Source organism: Castor canadensis, chromosome 5 (genome assembly GCF_047511655.1).
Source record: "Castor canadensis chromosome 5, mCasCan1.hap1v2, whole genome shotgun sequence".
Classification (NCBI taxonomy): domain Eukaryota; kingdom Metazoa; phylum Chordata; class Mammalia; order Rodentia; family Castoridae; genus Castor; species Castor canadensis.
The window spans coordinates 150,808,675-150,827,562 of NC_133390.1; the positions used below are offsets into that span (position 1 = coordinate 150,808,675).

Here is an 18,888-nt window from a genome sequence, read left to right on the forward strand (position 1 = left end):
CCCACCAAAACTCACGTCAAGGCTTACATTGTCTATACAACAGTGTTGGGAGGTGAGGCCTAGTGGGAGGCATTTGGGTCATGGGGCTTTTCATGAACAGGTGAATACCTTTCCTACGGGACAGGTCAGCTATCAGGAGAGGTCAGCCCCATCTTCTCTCTTCCACAGGTACCTACTTGTTTTTCTGCTTCTGCCATGGAATGAAACAGCACAAAATTCTCACCAGAAGCTGTGAAGATGTGGAGCCCTGCTTTTAGACTTTCAGTCTCTAGATCGTGATCCAAAATAAACCTCTTTTCTTCAAAAATAACCCAGTCTTGGGCTGGCAGAGTGGCTCAAGTGGTAGAGTGCCTGCCTAGCAAGCGTGAGGCCTTGGGTTCAAACCTCAATATCACAAAAAATAGATAAATAATCCAGCCTCTGGTGTTCTGTTATTAGAAAAAGGACCAAGACAAGCTCTAAGTCTAGTGTAGTACTAAGCCTAGTATAGTACTAAACCTAGTGTTGATGACATATTTAATTCAGGGACATATATACATTTTATGATCTAAGCAGGAAAATATAGATAGTAGTAATACAGAAGATGTAGTTTAGGTGGAGGTGATGATATCTATCTAGGTATCTAAAAGGGTCAATATAAGAAGAATTTTCTAAATTTGAATTTAAGTTATTTGAAGTGCGAGATATGTCTAATAAATATTTGTATCTCCCAGAGCAACTTGGAGATTATTTAATTAGCTCTGCCATTTAGCCAATAAAGTTATCTTTCACATTTCTAGTATGTTTTCTACTGAGAAAATAGACCATCTTTGGGAGAGTTTGTGGTAATTGAAAACTCCAAGTTATTATAAAGAAATGTATGTGGGTAGACATTTGACACAATTAGGACATATACTATATGTATTTTCCCAACTTTTTATTTTTTGTAGTGCTAGGTATTGAATATTTTCTCAATATTTTATTACAAAAATTTTCAAACACTCAGAAAACTTGACAAAAAATGTACAAACAATGCCCACCTCTTAGATTGACCACTAGCATTTACTGTGTTTGCTTGTCTCGTGTCTGTCTAGCCACCATTTACCCAGCCATTACTCCTTCATGTTTCTTGATGAATTCCAAAGCAAGCTTTTCAAGACAGGGTCTCTTTATAGAGCCCAGGCTGGCCTCTAGTTCTCAATCCTCTTGCCCCAGCCTCCTGAGTGTTGTGATGACAGGTGTACACCATCAGCTTCAAAGTAAATTTTGTGTATGTTTTTAATTGCCTCTCTAAAAGGTTAAATTCCCAAAACAATGACATTTGACTTCATAGTCGGTTAGCTGCATATTATGGCCATAGATCACCCATGATGTTCTGCAGAGAAAATCTTTGTAGGATTAAGGAAGTTCCCATGACATTTGTTTCAACTTTGTATTTGGAATCCAAGCAAAAAAAGTCCAGAGTTTACTAAGCACAGACACTAAGAATAAGCAAATGGTGGCTCCTCTCCAGTCCCTCTTTTAGAAAAATTTCCAGACTTTGAGTCTGGGTGCTCTGAGTGAGCAGCACCCTGTCAGAAATGTGTGTGGTGTTTTGTTCAAGATGTCCTACTAAGGTCCTTTTTGGTAGAGTTACCCAATTCTGAGATATCTCAGTTTATACCAAAGACTGATACTTAGAAAAAAAATAAATGCTAAAAATTAGAAAGACATCAGACTTCAAGAAACCTCTTCATTAATTACATGGCAAATCTCGGGTGGTCTTTCAACTCATTCAGTAAATGTTAGTAGGATGTTCATACACCAGAAAAAACCTAGCAAGTTTTTCTGCATTAATCCACATCCCAGCTTCTCTCTCAGACACTACCAAGTTGCCAACTCATAGCTGGCCAGCCCTCAGTTCAAGCAAACGTTATCCACAGTCCTGAAAGAATATCTCTATCTAGAGAAGAGAGAACTATTCCATTCCAGCAAGATCGTGTCCCTGCCTATCCAAGACTCATCACATTTAGTGAAGTGTTAATCTCTCCTAAACAGCCAAAGTTGAAAAGACCTGCTAAAAGTACATTGGCTGTGAACTAGTGTTTCCTCATAGCCAGACATATGCAGAATGGAAGGAAGTAGGCATTGGTCAGTCAGGGCTATGGTCAGAGTCTGAGGGCTGCTAATGAGTTACTGGGCAGAGTTGAAAGAGAACTACACTGCAGAGTGACCCTGTGATGTGGCCAAGAGTTCTTGAGTAGCAAATAGTGAGATAAGCAATTTGTACCAATCAGAAATTTGGTTTGTGGGGTGGCAGTGGATGTGTACCTCCTGACTGATTTTGGGGAGATTGTGCTAAGGTTTGAATGGGTGGGAACAGCAAGTCTGTCTACACAACTGGAGGATGAAAGTGAGCACATGATAGGTGATGCTGAGGATCCCTTTATTGCACCCCATGGGATCTTAGCATTTTGTGCACACCAGCCTTACTTCTAACTGGTAGCATTCACCTTTTTGCCTAAGGACTTTCTCTAGTGATCAAGACTTACTCTGCTCATGCATACGGTAGGCCAAAGTGCTGGAGAATTAGTGTCCTCCCAGTTTCCACCTTCAAAACAGACTGATGGAAATTGGTGTTTAAAAGCCCCCGCTCTCTCACTCTGTGTGCAGGACAACTCTGAGCCTTACATTCTGCACTGGATTCTGGAGTAGGATTAATCTCCAGTTCCCCTCACTAATGAAGCAAGTGTACCTCTTATTGGCTTCCTTCCCTCTCCATCTCAGCTCCCCTTTCCCCTACTCAGATAAACTACTTGCACTTGAATTTGTGCCTTTATACACAGGCAGTTGACAAATGCTCTGCGGGTCCAGTTAGCTCATTATTTTCCATCTCATTCTCTGTTAAGGCAATTAGAAAGTGGAGAAGACAAGGTCTGCCAAACACTCTTACTCCAGCCCTAAAAATTCAAGGGCATCTTTTCCTGGTACCAAACAAACTCTGTGCCTTTGGGAACAGCTGTCACAGTGTCAGCTCTGGCCTCCTGTTACTTAACCACACAACACCGCCTCCCATTACAGAATTTGAGAGCCATCAGAAATACACTGAAAGGACAGTGGCAGAATCTTTGCTTTGGCCTTGACAAATCTCCCATGTCCCAGTTCATCTCCACCCCTCTTTTATGCAGCAGCACTGGATACTTTAAAGTGCAATCTAAGCACTAATGGAAGCCTTAGAGAAAAAGGTTTAATGGTCCTGGAAGCTAATGTGCCCACATGAACGTCTGAGCAAAAGTCAGGTAGACTGATTTTTGGATTTCCTTCAAGAATTGGGGTAGGTAACAATCAGTGAACCACCAAGATGCAAGAAGAAATTGTTTCCCCTTTAATAAGGTTAAAGCCTTTGTAAACTGCACTCAAAATAATGCTGTTCGTTGGGGGATGTAATGCATTTGAGGGAAGGGGGATAGGAAATGCCTCCATAGGTAACTTCTGTTGGCTACGTTGATGTGCTAACAGGAGTTCAAGTGGGGAGCTGGAGTGGGTGATTGTTTGCCATTGTGGGTGGTTACTTAGCATTCAAATGCCCTCTCCTCAGTGTTGTGGGTCATGATGAGAAGCAGGATCCATTCCCTACTTTAGACAGGAGCCCCTTTCTTGGTCCCTGACCACTAGAGGACAACCATATAACTCAGACTCAGCAAATCAAATGCTCCCACTGGGCTTTTAATTTAAGAATACTTAAGAATTCCATAGCAGCTGTGACATCTGGTTCCTATGCTAGGAACCACTTTTGGCATTGTGTCCAAAAGTCAGAGTGATAGCAGGATCATAGGTAGGCACATCCTAACCAGACTGTCCCTGAAGCATAAACTTGACTGTGTTCCTGCTGCCTAGCCTCCCTCAGATCCTGTCCATTTTATCAAAATTTAGTATCCATCCTTCTGGTCAATTCTGTTAGCTACCTACTGTCCTTCTATTTAAGTCAGCCAGAGTTTAATTCTTTCTTTTGCAGCCCAGAGCCCTGACTGGCACAGAAATTGACATCCCATAATATGGAGTCTCATCTGGGCTCTGTGTGTGTGTGTAATCTACATATTTTTGGAGTCCTTTTTCTCCACCTTGGGGGACGTGGGTGCTTAATTGCTAAGTTTATTTTTCTGTTCTAAAGTTCTGTATTTCCACATGAAGTGCTGGCTAGTGAAGACTCAAAGCTACTGGAGTGTGTGTAGAGGATAGGGGTATGGAAAAACAAGTCATGGTTGAAATTCAGACCAAATTAAACAGTGAATCTGGACCAAAACAAACCACTTGAGTGTCTCAAGTCACTCTCTGTGTGTCTAGGTTCCCCCAAAGAAGTGAATGTATCTGATGAACAGAGTTTGGGAGTGTCAAGAACAAGAAAATCCATGGTTCACTTACTAACATACACAGGTGACTGCTCTATGAATGGAAACACTAGAGACAAAGGGAATCAAATCAGAGGTGATAAAGAGAGTGAGAGGGACTGGCACTTTTACATATGCAGCAATGAAAAAAATTTTCGTAGCCCTGAAACAAGTGTGGGGAGTTGGACATGTGGTGGTCAGCACACACAGAGTGTGGGTTCTTTTGTGTATGGTCATTTGTTTTTAAACCTTCCCAGATGCAAAGAGAAAGGCACTCTGTAGCAAAATGCAGGTGGAAAATGGAAAGATTATGGGTCAGGAAAACTTAAAGTTGATGGGAAACCCATCTCTTTGGAGAGTAGCTGGAAAACAGCTTTTAAGGAGTGGGAAACTACTATAGGTTGAAAGACATTTATGAGGTATATCAACCAAACACAGTGGTAAATTCTTCCTCGGATCCTGATTCAAACCAACCAACCATAAGAAGGCATTTTTTGAGACAGTTTGGGAAAACTGAGCATGGAATAAACATTAGATGATGTAAAGGAATTATTAACAATTTCTTTTGGAGTATTAGTGGTATTATGGTTGTTAAAAAAATTTTAGAAAGACCTTACCCATGAGAGATACATACTGAATTTATAGATGCAATGAAATAATGCCTGGGGTTTGCTATAGAATACAAAAGTGCAGTGCTAGTTAAAGTGTGGTCTGTGGATTGGTGCCAATTTGCAAATTGTGTCCCTTTTGTCTGTAGTAAATGCAGAAATCAATAAGAAGTGTTTATAAATGGCTAGAATACTTTGAAATTGCCATGGCATCAATGCAGTGCTTGCTGGACTCATCTCTTGATCAGGGTGGAGCATAGTTTGGGTGCTGTCAAACTTGCATGGTGAGTTGTGTGTGACACAGGCATTAGCTGTATGCTGGTCCATCGGTCCACGACAAACCGGAAATCAAACCCAAGGGTTCCTCACTATTGACAGCTTTAGAAGCCATGCTCTAGCACACACACAAAGGAAGGGAGGGAGACTGATGAAAAAGAGTAGCAGGAAGCCAATGGCTGTTGATATGACTCATAATACAATTTTCTTTGCTTTTGTGAATATTCAAAAATTAATAGCAACTGATATATTAAAAAGCTTTTAGCCAGGCACCAGTGGCTCACACCTGTAATCCTAGCTACTTGGGGACTGAGGTCAGGAAGATCACAGTTCAAGACCAACCTGAGCAACTAGTTTGTGGGACCCCCATCTCCACAATAACCAGAACAAAATGTTTGGAGATGTGGCTCAAGTAAGAGCAGTACCCTTGAACTGATAGAGTGGCTCAAGCAGTAAAAGGGCCTATCTAGCAAGTATGAGGCCCTGATTTAAAAAAGATCAGTGAATTAAGATATTTTAAATAAGCACATTTTAAGTATATGTATTTACAACTAAACATACAGCATATATGTGTATATGTTTCAAATAAAATAACAGAAAGAATATGTGGAACCCATAGCTCACAAAGGGATTAGAAGTAATGATTAAGATAAAACTTTCTTATTTTACATAAGATGTCTTAGGTAAGTAAACAGTGATTTGCTGGATCATGAGTGTGGTGAGCTGTTCTTATATAATAAACTCCTTGAGGCCATGGATCCAATGAGATGCTACTTCTGTGTCTCCATAGCATTCAACCCAGGGTACTGCAGAGTAAATGGTGCTTAATAAACAGTGGGTGATAAGCTGAACTCAGGAAATGAATTGCATGAATTGTCATGAAAAGCAGTTTAATTCTCCATGCAATAACTCCATGCTGTTCAATCAATTTGAAAACCAGTCTCCCGAATCCACCCTCTTGGACATTTGTCACAGGATGTTTGAGCTTGAGGGGATTTGGAGCTGTATTAACGTCCTCATTTTGCAGAGGAAGAAATGAGGTCCAGAGGAGTCATATGAGTCTAGCTAGCATCCTGCTTGTTAATGGCAGTGATGCTGATCCTTGTGTCTCCAAGCCGACTCTTCTTTCTGCCAGGATGCCTCTCACAGGGTACAAGCCTCCCTCCTGCTCCAGCTGCTGGCTTTTAGTTTTAAAATTACATGATTTCAGTTGTAGGAGAGAAAGAAGGTGTTGAGCTGGGCTCTACCATGAGGCTAAACGGGAGATGTGAATACAGAAAAAATCCATATCATTATCAGTTGTAATTACTCAGCACCATCCCATGCCTGGCCTTGGTAGGATTAGCTCTCTGGCCTTCAGCAACTTTCTGTCCATTAGGGAGGGAAACTGTACATATGCTAATAGTTAACAGATGGCCCTGCTATGTAGAATTAGAAGAGTATAAATGTATAAAAGATCTGTAATCCCAGCACTCAGGAGACTGAGGCAGGGGGTTTGGGAGTTCAAGACCAGCCGGGTCTACATAGATAGACCCTATCTTCAGAAAAAAAAAGGTGCAAATGACTGGTTGAGTAGAGAAGGGAGAGAGGATGGAATACTTTGGAAGGCCAGGTTCAAGGAACAAAGGAAGGGCAGAACACTGGGTTAAACCAGTGTGTAGTTGGGGTCATGCTCCACCTCATTAATATTAAGGAATTTGGGAGTGCTTTGTGGAGGATGGGATGGGATCCTCTCAGTGGTTTGGGAAGATCAATGTGGCAGCAACAGTGTGTGGAGGAGGCCGGAACAAGGAGAGTGGGAAGCAAGGAGAAGCTTGAGCAGAGGTTGGGGATGAAAACATGAAGGAGGTGATAGCAGGAGGAACAGAAAACAAACGCAAGAGTTGGTGAGTATGTGTGTGTGTGTGTGTGTGTGTGTGTGTGTGTAAGATTAAAACACACCATTGCCAGGTGTTGTTCAAACACTATACAAAACTGAACTCATTTGCACCTCCTCAATTTCATACTATCGATATTCTAGATGAAGAAACTGAGGCACAGTAATTTTGAGTAACATGCCCAAGTACACACAGTAACAAATAGTAGAGTCAAAATTCACAGCAATCGGGCTACCATGTCCTGTCTTGAAACCACTACTCTGTGCTATAGATGGTGAGATATTTAGAAGTAAAAGTCATAACGAATCCAAACTTTGTCCAACCTGAGAGAAATGTTAGTGTTAGTGATAGGTTAGAGACACCCAAGGAGAATGTTAGCCTGTAGAAAAGAGGATACACTTGGTTTTTAAAATAGATGATATTTAAGGTGACAAGGACCCATGTGACAGAATGTCCCATGAGAAATTATAACTATCACATAGGAACTTGTTAAAGGCTTGAAAATTGGTAGATAGAAGATAATTGAAGTTTTTTTTTTTTTTGATAATTGAAGTTTTGAGAGAGGATCCTTTCAAAAGAATGGCAAGTATGAAGTTGATTCCCATGAAATTGCTGGTGCTTGGCTATTTGGACCAATAATAATGGTGGTTTCATATGGACCAACCAGGGAACAAGACTGTGCCTCAAAGATATAAGGTTGAGGTCAGGAGGGAGATGGTCTGTTTGGAAGACCAAGAGATAGAGATGATAGGGCTAGAGGGAGATCTAGGTAGAAACAGAGATGAAAGTGCTAGAGTGAAAGACACAGAAACACACACACACACACACAAAGATACACACTACATTCTTTTATGTATTTATCTTTAAATTGCATTTTTATTTATTTCTGATTAGGCGAGATATCCATATGGTTGATAATTCAAGGATTTTATCCATCAGCTTTACCAGGTACAGACAACAAAATCCCCTCTAGCTAGCTTAAGCAGGAAGAGATTTGCTAGAAAAGCACCAAAATGTTGAAAGGGCTGGAGGAATAAGCTATAATCTGGGATTCCAGCAATGATTCCCCAAGTCATGCCACAGAACTAGATAAGGCTGCTCCACCTCTGTGTGAGCCTCCCTCAGCTCTGGTCAGCAAATCTCTCATCTTGCCCTCACCAAGCTCAGAATCATAGCTCTTCTGCCAACTAAAAAGCTGTTGCTTCCCTAGTAACCCCAGAAATAAGCTGCCTCAGTCCCTCCAGTCTTAGCAAAATGGATGCCCAATGCCCTGCTCATTTCTGCCTAGGTCACTAGAGTCTCTCACTTGTGTCTGGTTGGTGGAAGGTCAATCACATCTGTTGTACAATAGCAAGGGAAGCTGAGAAAGGTATGTGTTCCCAAGTCTGTGAAATTTCTAAATATGGAAAGGTATTCAAAAAATATCTGGGAAGATGCAAACGATATGCATACATGAAGAAATAGAGTTGAAAAGTCCTTATCCTTTGTAGAAGGGCCTTTCAAAATGATGCCCAATGAATCATGTCTCCTTATGTGCATTCATGAGCAGTTGTAAGAAATAGCAGAGATCCTGTATACTCTCTACCCACTTCCTCAATGACATCATTATTCAGAACTATAGTAGAATATCACAACCAGGATATTGCCATTGATACAGATGGCTCTTGCTCAGATATCTCCTTTTGACTTGGACTCATTTGTGGAAACAATCAGTACAATTCTTCACATGTGTAGGCTCTTATGCCATTGCCAGTGATGTTGATTTGTAAGGTTTATTGAGGGGTTGGGGCATGGCTCAAGTGGTAGAGTGCTTGCCTAGCTAGCATGAAACCCAAATCCCAGTACCACTACCAAAAAAAAAAAAAAAAAAAAGAAAACCAAACAAAAACATAAATGGTTACTGTAAGGTTTATTCAATTTTATAGTATTTTTAAGAGCTAGCTTTGGTTTCATTGATTTTTCTATCTGCATTGTTTGTTGTTCTCAGTTTCATTGGTTTCTTTGTATTCCCACTTCCTGCTTACTCTGGACTTATTTTGCTCTTTTTTTTTTTTTTTTTTGGTAGTACTGGGCTTCCTAGACTTGCACTGTATCACTTGAGCCACACCATATCAGCTTCTCTCATTTGTCTTGTTTAAAAATAGTATCTTTGAATTAGCATACATTAATAATATGAGGGGATTTCATTGTGAAATTTCATAGATATGTAAAGTATACTTTGAAGTTCATCCCTCCATTATATTTCTGTTCCCTCCTTCCCACCTTGCCACCCCACCCTGTTTCTTTTTTTTTTTTTTTTTTGGGACTGGGGCTTGAACTCAGGGCTTTCACCTTGAGCCACTCCACCAGCCCTATTTTTGTGATGGGTTTTTCAAGATAGGGTCTCACGGAACTACTTACCTGGGCTGGCTTTGAACCTTGATCCTCCTGATCTTTGCCTCCTGAGTATCTAGGATTACAGGTGTGAGCCACCAGCACCCGGCTTGCCCCACCCCCCCATTTCTAATGTAAGCTTTCCTGCTATAAACTTATCAATCAGGACTGTTAGTTTGCATTCCATTGTTGAATTTTTTTCATTTTCACTAATTTCTATATCTTTGATTTTCATTTTGAGACTTTGTCCTTGACCCATGAAAATAGAAGTTTGTTTATTGTTTAATTTGTTTATAGGTGTACTGTTTAATTTCCAAGTGTTTGAAGATAGTCTGCTTCCTTCTGTCATTAATTTCCAACTTGACTCTATTATAGAGGCCTTTTAGAAAGTCCTGCTAGGGTGTGGAGGTGTGGTTCAGGTTGTAGAGTGCCTGCCTAGCAATGTGGGAAGCCCTGGGTTCAAACCCTAGTACTGCTTTAAAAAAAAGTATATGAAAGCCCTACTGGGATTTGAGGGAGTGACTGACAAGGGAGATGGTGGTTAGTCACTATCATGGCTAAGAGGGGCTTCAATGGAGGAGCAGTGGGGGCTGGGTTAGAAAAGGGTAAGGAACCAGTGAGCATAGAATGTATAGGACACCGTGTGGTTTCACTGCACCCTCCAACTCACAAAGCATTTTCAGGCACAATTTGCATACATTCATATTGAACAGTCATTAACCTCTGAGAGCCTTGTGGTGACTGAGACATAGCAATCACATAATATAATTTGCAGATAAGAAAACTCAGGCCCAGGGAGATTGACTTGCCTAGTGACAGAGCCAGATGTCAAAACTAGGTCTCCAAATCCCAGTGTCTTAGCTATTTCCTGGGTCCAGAAGATGGGAGCAAAGAGAAGAAAGCTGAACAGAAACAAACTATGATTAAATAAAATTGTGGCTTTTTTTGGTGGATAGGGGTGTGTGTGTGTGATGTGCAAATTTTTTTTAAAAATAAGGGAGACCTATAACTATATGATAGAAGGAGGGAGGGAAAAGGAGATGGTTGAGGATACAAGATGGTGGGAAGAGAATGTGAAATCAGGGGAGGGTTAAGCATTATTGCATCCTTGCTGCACACCTTACACCCAAGTGTTCCCCACACCTCTAAGAGAACCTGTGCCACAGCATTAATCAGGATCCCTGGTGGGACTTGCAAAGTCAACCAGGAAATGTTCACAGTTTGCATATAGATGAGTTGCATTCTCATGAAATAAGACAGGGAGCTTCAGGCATTTGACAGTAAATTCCAATGTTGAAGGAGGCAAAAGAGAAAATAAAAGAGGGCAGGGATGCTAAATCTTCTGTCTTTGTGAATGCACCCACGGAGACAGCAGTTGGAAAAGATTTGCTTTGGGGATTTGGAGAGTTTTGGGTTCAGTTATTGGTAGAACCACTATGTCTGATGCACAGCTCTCCACAGATTTAAGAAAAAAGTAATGAAAGAATGAGGCCAATGGGTTTCAAATGAGCAAACAGGTCCATAAGCATATTTGCCCAGAGAATTGCTTATGCCAAAGGGGCTGTGATTTGGATTGCTAATATGTTCTTTTTCTGAATGTAAACTTGCTCACAGAGGCCTAAGTTCTCAGACACATAGAGGAAGCAATTTTCTTCTAGGGAAGAAAGTAGAATCTACAGGAGCCAACCACTGTGAAGTGACCAGAAGGAATAGGACTAGAAGGAGGAAAAGAAATAAGCAAGAATCTTCAGTCCAAATGCAGCAAAAAGTGAGCTGTTTTAACATTTATTTGGATATATACAAGTTAACATGCAAATGAAATCGATCATATGTGATTCATTTTCCTTCAGTGGAAGTATTTTTAAGTAAATTACATTAGGACACTTTACACTTAGGAGATATCTCTTAACAAATAAGGACATCACCTTACTGGCCCAGCATCAGTGTTCACTGGACTGGGTGTGCTAGGCACAGGTGAACAAACACTCACAGTCCTTTGGTGGGGGTGGGGGTGTAGGGTTGGGAGACATTTAAACCACATGCTGTCTTATCAAGTGTCCTTGTTGTAATGAAATTATGAAAGTGAAATTCATGGAGCTATGGAGTATATCAAAGGAAGACCTTCCTTGTGGGCAGTGAAGGGAGGGAGGGAGGGCAGTACCTTAGACTGGGGAATTGAGTATGGGTTCTAGGGCTACTTCCACTACTTATAGCTCTCTGTGCTTGATTTTCCACATCTGTAAAAATGGGGTTTGGTAACAGAGGTATTTGAAGTGATGGTTGACACTTAGTAAGCACTCAACTATCCTATGTTAAAGCATATTGGTTTAGTGATGGCACATGGGCAGAGGCCACCACTCATCCAAGGGCACTGAGAAGCAAGGAAGGGATCACTGCAACAAGGTCACATCTATGTCTTTAATTTTCCAGCTCCTTATTTAATTACAAAGGTGATGTAACCTCCCCATGATAGCACTCATGTCTCTACCTCTGTCGATGCTAGGTAGGACAGGACAGAACTTTTCTTTTTTTTTTTGCCAACAACATAAATTAAAAAATGGCAGTACCTTTTTAACTCCATTTCTTTAGGACAGGTTGAGTGGTTGTTCAATTTGCATTTCTTCTGTGAAATACCTGTTTCTTCTCTTGGTTCATTTAAAAAAATTCATTTATGATTTCAATTTTCAGAAATTATTAACATATTGTGACATTATTACATATTATGACATTAACCTCTTGTTTGTTAATATCTGTAGCAAATTTTCTCTCCCAGTCTGACTCTTTCACCATTGCTTTTCCTTCAACATTTTTTTATTTAAAAAAAGCTTCATATGTAATAGTAGAAATCTGGATTGGATATTTTTGACATTTCGTCATATCTGCTTTATCTTATTTCTGTTGAAGTATTTTAAAGGAAATTACAGGTATTAAGGCATTTTATCCTAAATACTTCAGTATTCACATCTAAAAATTAAATATATTTCCTCTCAAAACTACAATGCGATCATCACAGATTTATATCTTCCATTCTAACTTAAATTTTATGTAACCAAAACTGTCAATTTTTATTATTTTGCACTGCCATCCATTTTAGGAAGGACTTCCTCATGCAAGATGATAAAAATACTGACCTATATTGCTATCTGAAACTTTTATTGCATTTCCACTGTTCCAAGTTCCTTGTCTTCGCTGCAGTCCTCACCAGGGGGTAAGTGCCATGAAGGCTTCTTCCATGCCTGGTTCACCGTTGGAGCACCACCTGTAGTAATTAGTCAATAGCTATTATGGAAAAGACGAATTGTTAGGTCAAAGAAGATGTGTTTTGACAATTTTGATAGAGGGACCAAATTGCCCCAAGAAAGGCTGCAGTGGGTAGTGAACCTACCCATTGCTGCTAGTCAATTGGGACACCTGGCTTCCTGCACCTTCACCTGCCACTAGATTCTTCCAACTCTTCACCACTCTCCAAAATACAAGCATAAAGAGACAAGACAAACATAAGAACAAAGGGTAGCTTATTGATGTTCTAAATTGCCGTTCTTAACAGTGAAGTATAATTGTGCATGATTCATATTTATTACACATACACACACAGAGATACCATTTGGTCCCCCATTAGGATGGTTTGACTTAAGAACTTTCCAGATTTATAATGGTGCAAAAGTGATACCCATTAAACAGAAAATAAACTTCAAATTTCGAAGCTTTATGGTTTCCTGGCAGGTAACATGATGCTCTCTAGAGTGGTAGCAAGGCACAGCTCCTGGTCACTCATGTGTTCACAGGGGGAAACAACCCGTGCTCCACAGTGCACTGTGTTGCTAAGCTACGATGTTTGCCAGGCTAGGTGTATTTAATACATTTTTGACTTACAATATTTTCAACTCACAATGGATTTATCACAACAGAAATGCATCATAACTTGAGGAGTACCTATACACATTTTTCCTAACTACCTGTTCATACCCTATGTCAACTTTTCTCTTTGGTTGTTTTTCTAAGGACTGAAATGATAAGAATTCTGTTGAAGAAAAAGTCTCTGTCTTGTATGTGTTCCAAGTGTTTTTCCTATTTTTGATCTTGTTACGGCCTTAAATACTTTTTTTGCCTGCAGAAGTTTTATGTTTCTGGTAGTCAATTTCATCGAATTTTTCATTTATGATTTTTAGGTTTTTTTTAAAACCATTCCTAGAAACATCTTCCCTATTCTACAATCTGTCTCTAGATATATATGTACATGTACATATATCCCTCATGTTTTAATCTAGCATTTTTATGATTTCATTTTTTTAACCTTGAAATCTTTAAGCATATAGAATTCATTGTGATATGAGAAGATGGGGAATCCAGCCTTTTTACTCTTCCTCCCCCAAAGTGAGGGAGGAAGACCAATTGCTAGCAACTTTACATTTTCCTTCAGGACTTTTTTTCGTGGTGCTAGGGATCAAACCTGGAGCCTTGTACATGCTAAGCAAGTGCTCTACCACTGAGCCACGTCTCCATCCCTACCTTTATCCCATACTCAATTTCCATATGCATTTGTATGTCTTTATGGGCTGGACTCTTTTACTTTGTGTCTATTTTTGTTTTCTTACTGCTTCAATTACTGCAGAGTTGAAAATGTTTTTCATCTTTGATAAGGCTAGTCTTTCTTTTTAATTTTCTGGACATTCATGCATATTTTGGTTTTTAAAAGAATTTGCATTGTGATTGCAGGGTAAAGAGGCAAAAGTAAATATGGGTTAGCCCTATGGAAGTTTCCTGCAGTCTTCTGGAGAGGGGCTGCGGGAGACTACCAGATAGAACTTATCCTACTGTACCCCAAGCATCAGACACTTTAGAGTATACCATATTTATAAATTTTGACATATCTATATGTCACCTGCTCTATTATTAGCTTTTTATTAAATCTAGACTTAATAGTGGACTCCTTAAAATTTTTTAATACTTGTATTAAGCTTATCCTACATAGCATCTGTGAAAGTATGGATTAAAGGTAGTTGTATTTCTCTAACATATAAAACTGAATAGGTCAACAATTAAAATAAGCACTGTCCATGTGGCATCTAAAGCGGTTTTGTGTGCTGACAGTGCTTTGAGAAAATTGGTCAAAGTGCTCTCATCAGTTCTCCAGAGGGAAACCTCCACTTAGAAGGGGGCCACCAGGCTGGATGGTAACACCTGTGGCTCAAGGGGGATGCTGATTGCACAGGTAGGTTCGCTTCATGAAAATCATAGAGATGTTCAATCATGATATATGAACTTTTCTGTGTAATTACAACTCAACAAAAATTTCTAACTTTTTAAAGCTTTAAAAAGTTTTAAAAGTAGTTCTGTATTGTTTTGTGCTAATTACTCATAAGAAGATCTGTTACATGTAGCATTAAATAGGTTATACAAAGAGTCTGGGCAACTAGCTCAGTGAAAGTGCTGGCTTAGCATGCACGAGGCCCTGGGTTCGATCCCCAGCATGCGTTATACAAAGAAATAAGAGTAATGAAATGAGTAATAGTATACAAACTTAAAACACTGGTAGTAGTTCTCTTCTTTAGAGTCTGACGTTTTTGCAAGCAAATTCATCCTCACCAAAGCCCTGGAAGGTCTGAAAGGGCTTCATAGGCCACTCACAAGTGTCCACAGGATGATAAGATGTCTGTGAACTTATCTGTTAATAGGCTGAAATAGATGATAATGCTGAAGGCCAGAGCCTCAATATCCTTATCACTCAGTCTTTATTAAAGGTTCACAGAGATCAATGGAAAATGCTGTCCTATCCTCACAGAGATCAAATTAAGGGGCACGATTGCAGGGAATCAAATATCTTGTACTGACCTGTCACAAACACTTACTCAGATGCAAGTAAATACACACCACACTCTGTTTTACCTAAGGTGATTCTGGCTTTTAGTCTCCCACATTCTCAGTTTTCAGAGCCTATCTCTCTCAGTACTGATATTAAATGAAAGTTGTAAGTTTTCTCATCATAAGAGCTTGTGAAATAGAAGCTGCTGCTTCCCAACATGGAGAATCAAATAGCTTATTCTTTTGTCCTTTAAAAACAAGTATAAAATAATTGAGATTCCTTCTGTTGGTAACCATGGAGACTAACTATAAATATTTCAGTGGTGAAATAATACTAACAACATTCTTCAAGGGTGTCTATTAATATGTTTCACATTAAGAAACAATAAAAACAGCAATCTTACATTTTAACCTGCAGGTTTTCAATTGTAAATCCCACTGGTTTCATGATTTCTTGGGAGCCTACTGAATAGGAGAAAGAGGCAGATGATCGCTTGTCAGAGGAATACCTGGAGACTTTTCAAGGACCTCCCAAAGGCCTATTCATTTCTGATTTCCTATCCTGGAGGTCCCTTCCACTGGTATCTGTGCCTTTCAATTTGGAACAGTTTCTTACCTCTGATCCTCCCTGAACTGGAAGTCTGGTATGTCACTGTTAACCTTTAAAAGGCTTCTCTCTCTATCCAAGAGTCCCCCAGAGACCTTCCTGAGATGGCACACTCACTTTTAATGTACACTTTTAGGATGCCCCATTTGCTTAATCTGCTTTCTGGAAAGCTTTTGGAGTCTTATGCCAATTAAATTTCACCTCGAGTTTCTCAAAATCTACTTGCACAGGGCTGCCAGCTTTTGTTGTTTCCCCAAATAAGTGATATAACCCTTTCTACTGGTATAATTTGCTTAAGAAGTATATGAGGCTTCCAATTACAGTTTCAGGGAGCATGGTGCCAGGTGACGTAATTCTACCAACAGTCTCAACCCAGGGCTCAGAACACGACCCACAGAGCATAGCATCTGCCAGCACAAGCCTGCACCAACTATGTAACGAGCTTCCTGGCAAGGTAGAGCATGGGCCTGGAGGACAGGGACTGGGTGGCAGCAAGGCCCTGTGCTGGGCAAGCATTTGCACTGAAGCTCGGGTGTCAGAGGTGAGGATAGGGCAGGGGTAAAGGGCTTACCATTTCGAGCATAACAGAAGGTTCTGGCAATGATAGGCATAAGACAACAATAAAAAGAGGAAGGAGGATCCTGCCAGGGCAAAGAATCCCTGTTCTCTTCAAGTACAAACTGACAAGACCACATGGAATCAATCTCATAGACCATAAGTGTACTTACAGGCACTTTGCATGGTGCACGTGAAGAAACCATTGTTTTTTTTTTTTTATTTTGAATTTTAGCTGTTATTTTAGATGGTCCAGATGTTTCTTCCATTTCCATAAATATCATAAATCAGGGAGCTCTGGCTTTGGAGAGGAACCAAGGGTATGATTATTGTGTGATGTACTTTTTCGGACTGTATTTAAATCTTTATTTTAGGACCTAAATGCTCAATCACATGGTCTCTATTTTACAATTTGATATAATCTTTCCTTTCTTCCCCGCTCTGCCACCCTCCCTTCTTCCTCCCTCCTTTCCCCCCTCCTTCCTTCCTTCTCTTATTTTGGTGGTACTGGGGCTTGAACTCAGGACCTCACACACAGGCTAGGCAGGCACTCTACCACTTGAGCCACAGATCTAGCACAATTTGGTATAATTCTTAACCTTGATTCAGCACAGAGATTTATATACTTCAAAAAACTCATCTCACAGAGGTTGTTCTCTTAGGTTGGGTTCTCCCAGGAGTTGACTCTAAGTCAAGGATTCAGATATAAAAGGTTTATTAAGGAAAGGCCCAGAGAGACACCAGTAGGTAAGTGGGAAAATGAACAAGACAGGGAAGGGATGAAGTGGAGCAAGATTGTGATTTCATATGAAGTTCCAGCCTAGGCTTGGTCCCCAGGGGAGAAAGTTCTGGAGCATAGATTTCGGCAAGGAAGAGCAGCCAGTCAGTGGCCTTGGCCAAGGCAAGTGGTGGGGTGGCCACAGGGTTCTCCATATGGGCAGACTGGCTCCTGGACCTGGTCACAAGTACCAGCCCTTAACTACAAAGCACTTAGCTGTCGACTGGGCACAGACAGCTGGCAAGAGACTCCCCCCAGGAACTCTGAGTGGAGGATACCAACAGCACAAACCACAGCACTTCACCTCTAGTAGTGGCTGCTCTCACCACCGCCACCAGTTAAGGGTCTTTCATCATACTCTGCTTTAAGATAAAACAAATGACATCTTTTGAAAGCCCTGGGGTGGGCTTTTCATTGTCCAGAGAGGCACTTGCTTCCTCCTGTGGATAGAAGTGGGTGTCCCTGGAATGTCTCTGTAAGACTGAATAGCCATCCCGGTTGAAGATGACCTGGGCCATCTGGAAAGTGCGGAGGGTATACATATGGCTCTCCCGGTCTTTCAGTTCAGTGATTTTCTGAGACAGGCATCGGCAGACAGATGCAGAGAGTGAACTCCCAGAGGCTGGCTGCGGACAGCCAAACATTTCATAGAATCTATCCAGGGATTTCCGAAGTTCAGCATCTTCTTCCTTGGTTTCCAATTGACTTTTCACAGAAGGTTCAAGCCAGAAGTCCTCAGAAGTCCAGGGGTTTTTTTGTTCACTATTTAGGCTCCTGCTGTCTGCAAGACAAAACATTCCAATACTCGAATACACAATGAAAAATGTGAGAAAGCAAGCCAAGAACAGATGATATCTCTTCTCAATTTAACACACATACTGCTCCTAGGGAACTGGCTATGGGTAGAATCAGCTGATTTCAGAATCTGTTCCCACCATCCTTGGTTTATGTCACTTGCTCACTCCAATAAGAACATCTTACATATATCAGAGATTCTTAACCTCGGATTCCTATTTAGAAATTCAGGGTGTTTGTGAACTTAGATGGGAAAAAAAAAATCCTATTTTTATTTTCACTAACCTCTACCTGAAATTAAGCATTTCCTTCTATGATGAATGTAGGCAATAAAGTATTACTAGCAGTCCCTGTGACTTTGTCACCAACAGATCACAGCTATTTTCAGATCATATATAATAGTATGCTAAAGATATTTTAAAATACTTCTGCTTATCATTATGCTATGGAATGAATTGTGTCCCTATAAAATAAATGTATTAAATTCCTAATCTTTCATGTGACTGCATTTAGAAAGGGCTCTTAGGGTAATTAAGGTTAAATAAGGTCATAAGGATGGGGTTCTAATCCAACAGGATTTGTGGTCTTATAAGAAGGGGTGAAACAAGAGGAGAGATCTTTCTCCATGTGCAAGCACTGAAGAAAGCAATGTGAAGAGCCTCGGCAGAAACTGACCATGTTAGCATCCCTACCTTGGACTTGGACATCCAGACTCCAGAACTATTGTTTAAGCTACCTAGTTACGGTATTTTAGGAAACAGAACATGTTAACACCCTGACCCTGGACTTCTAGCCTTCAGAACTGTTAGTTACCTACTTATGGTATTCTATTATGTCAACTTGAGCAAACTAAGATATGCTAATTTAAAAT

General features: G+C 40.4%; 1 protein-coding gene across 7 annotated transcripts in view; it reads right to left on the bottom strand.

Annotated features, from left to right (window-relative positions):
* Positions 1-11,063: 11,063 nt before the first annotated feature.
* Shld1 (shieldin complex subunit 1) overlaps positions 11,064-18,888 on the bottom strand; it is a 183,737-nt gene continuing 175,912 nt past the window's right edge. For 5 of the 7 annotated variants that reach the window (XM_074074382.1, XM_074074384.1, XM_074074383.1 and 2 more), the window contains one exon: positions 11,065-18,003. In XM_074074382.1, the coding sequence (XP_073930483.1) occupies positions 17,561-18,003 (443 nt within the window). In that variant the 3' untranslated portion in view covers positions 11,065-17,560. Of the gene's footprint in view, positions 18,004-18,888 lie in introns of all 7 variants that reach the window. The other 2 variants (XR_012448178.1, XR_012448177.1) reach the window with 2 other exon arrangements.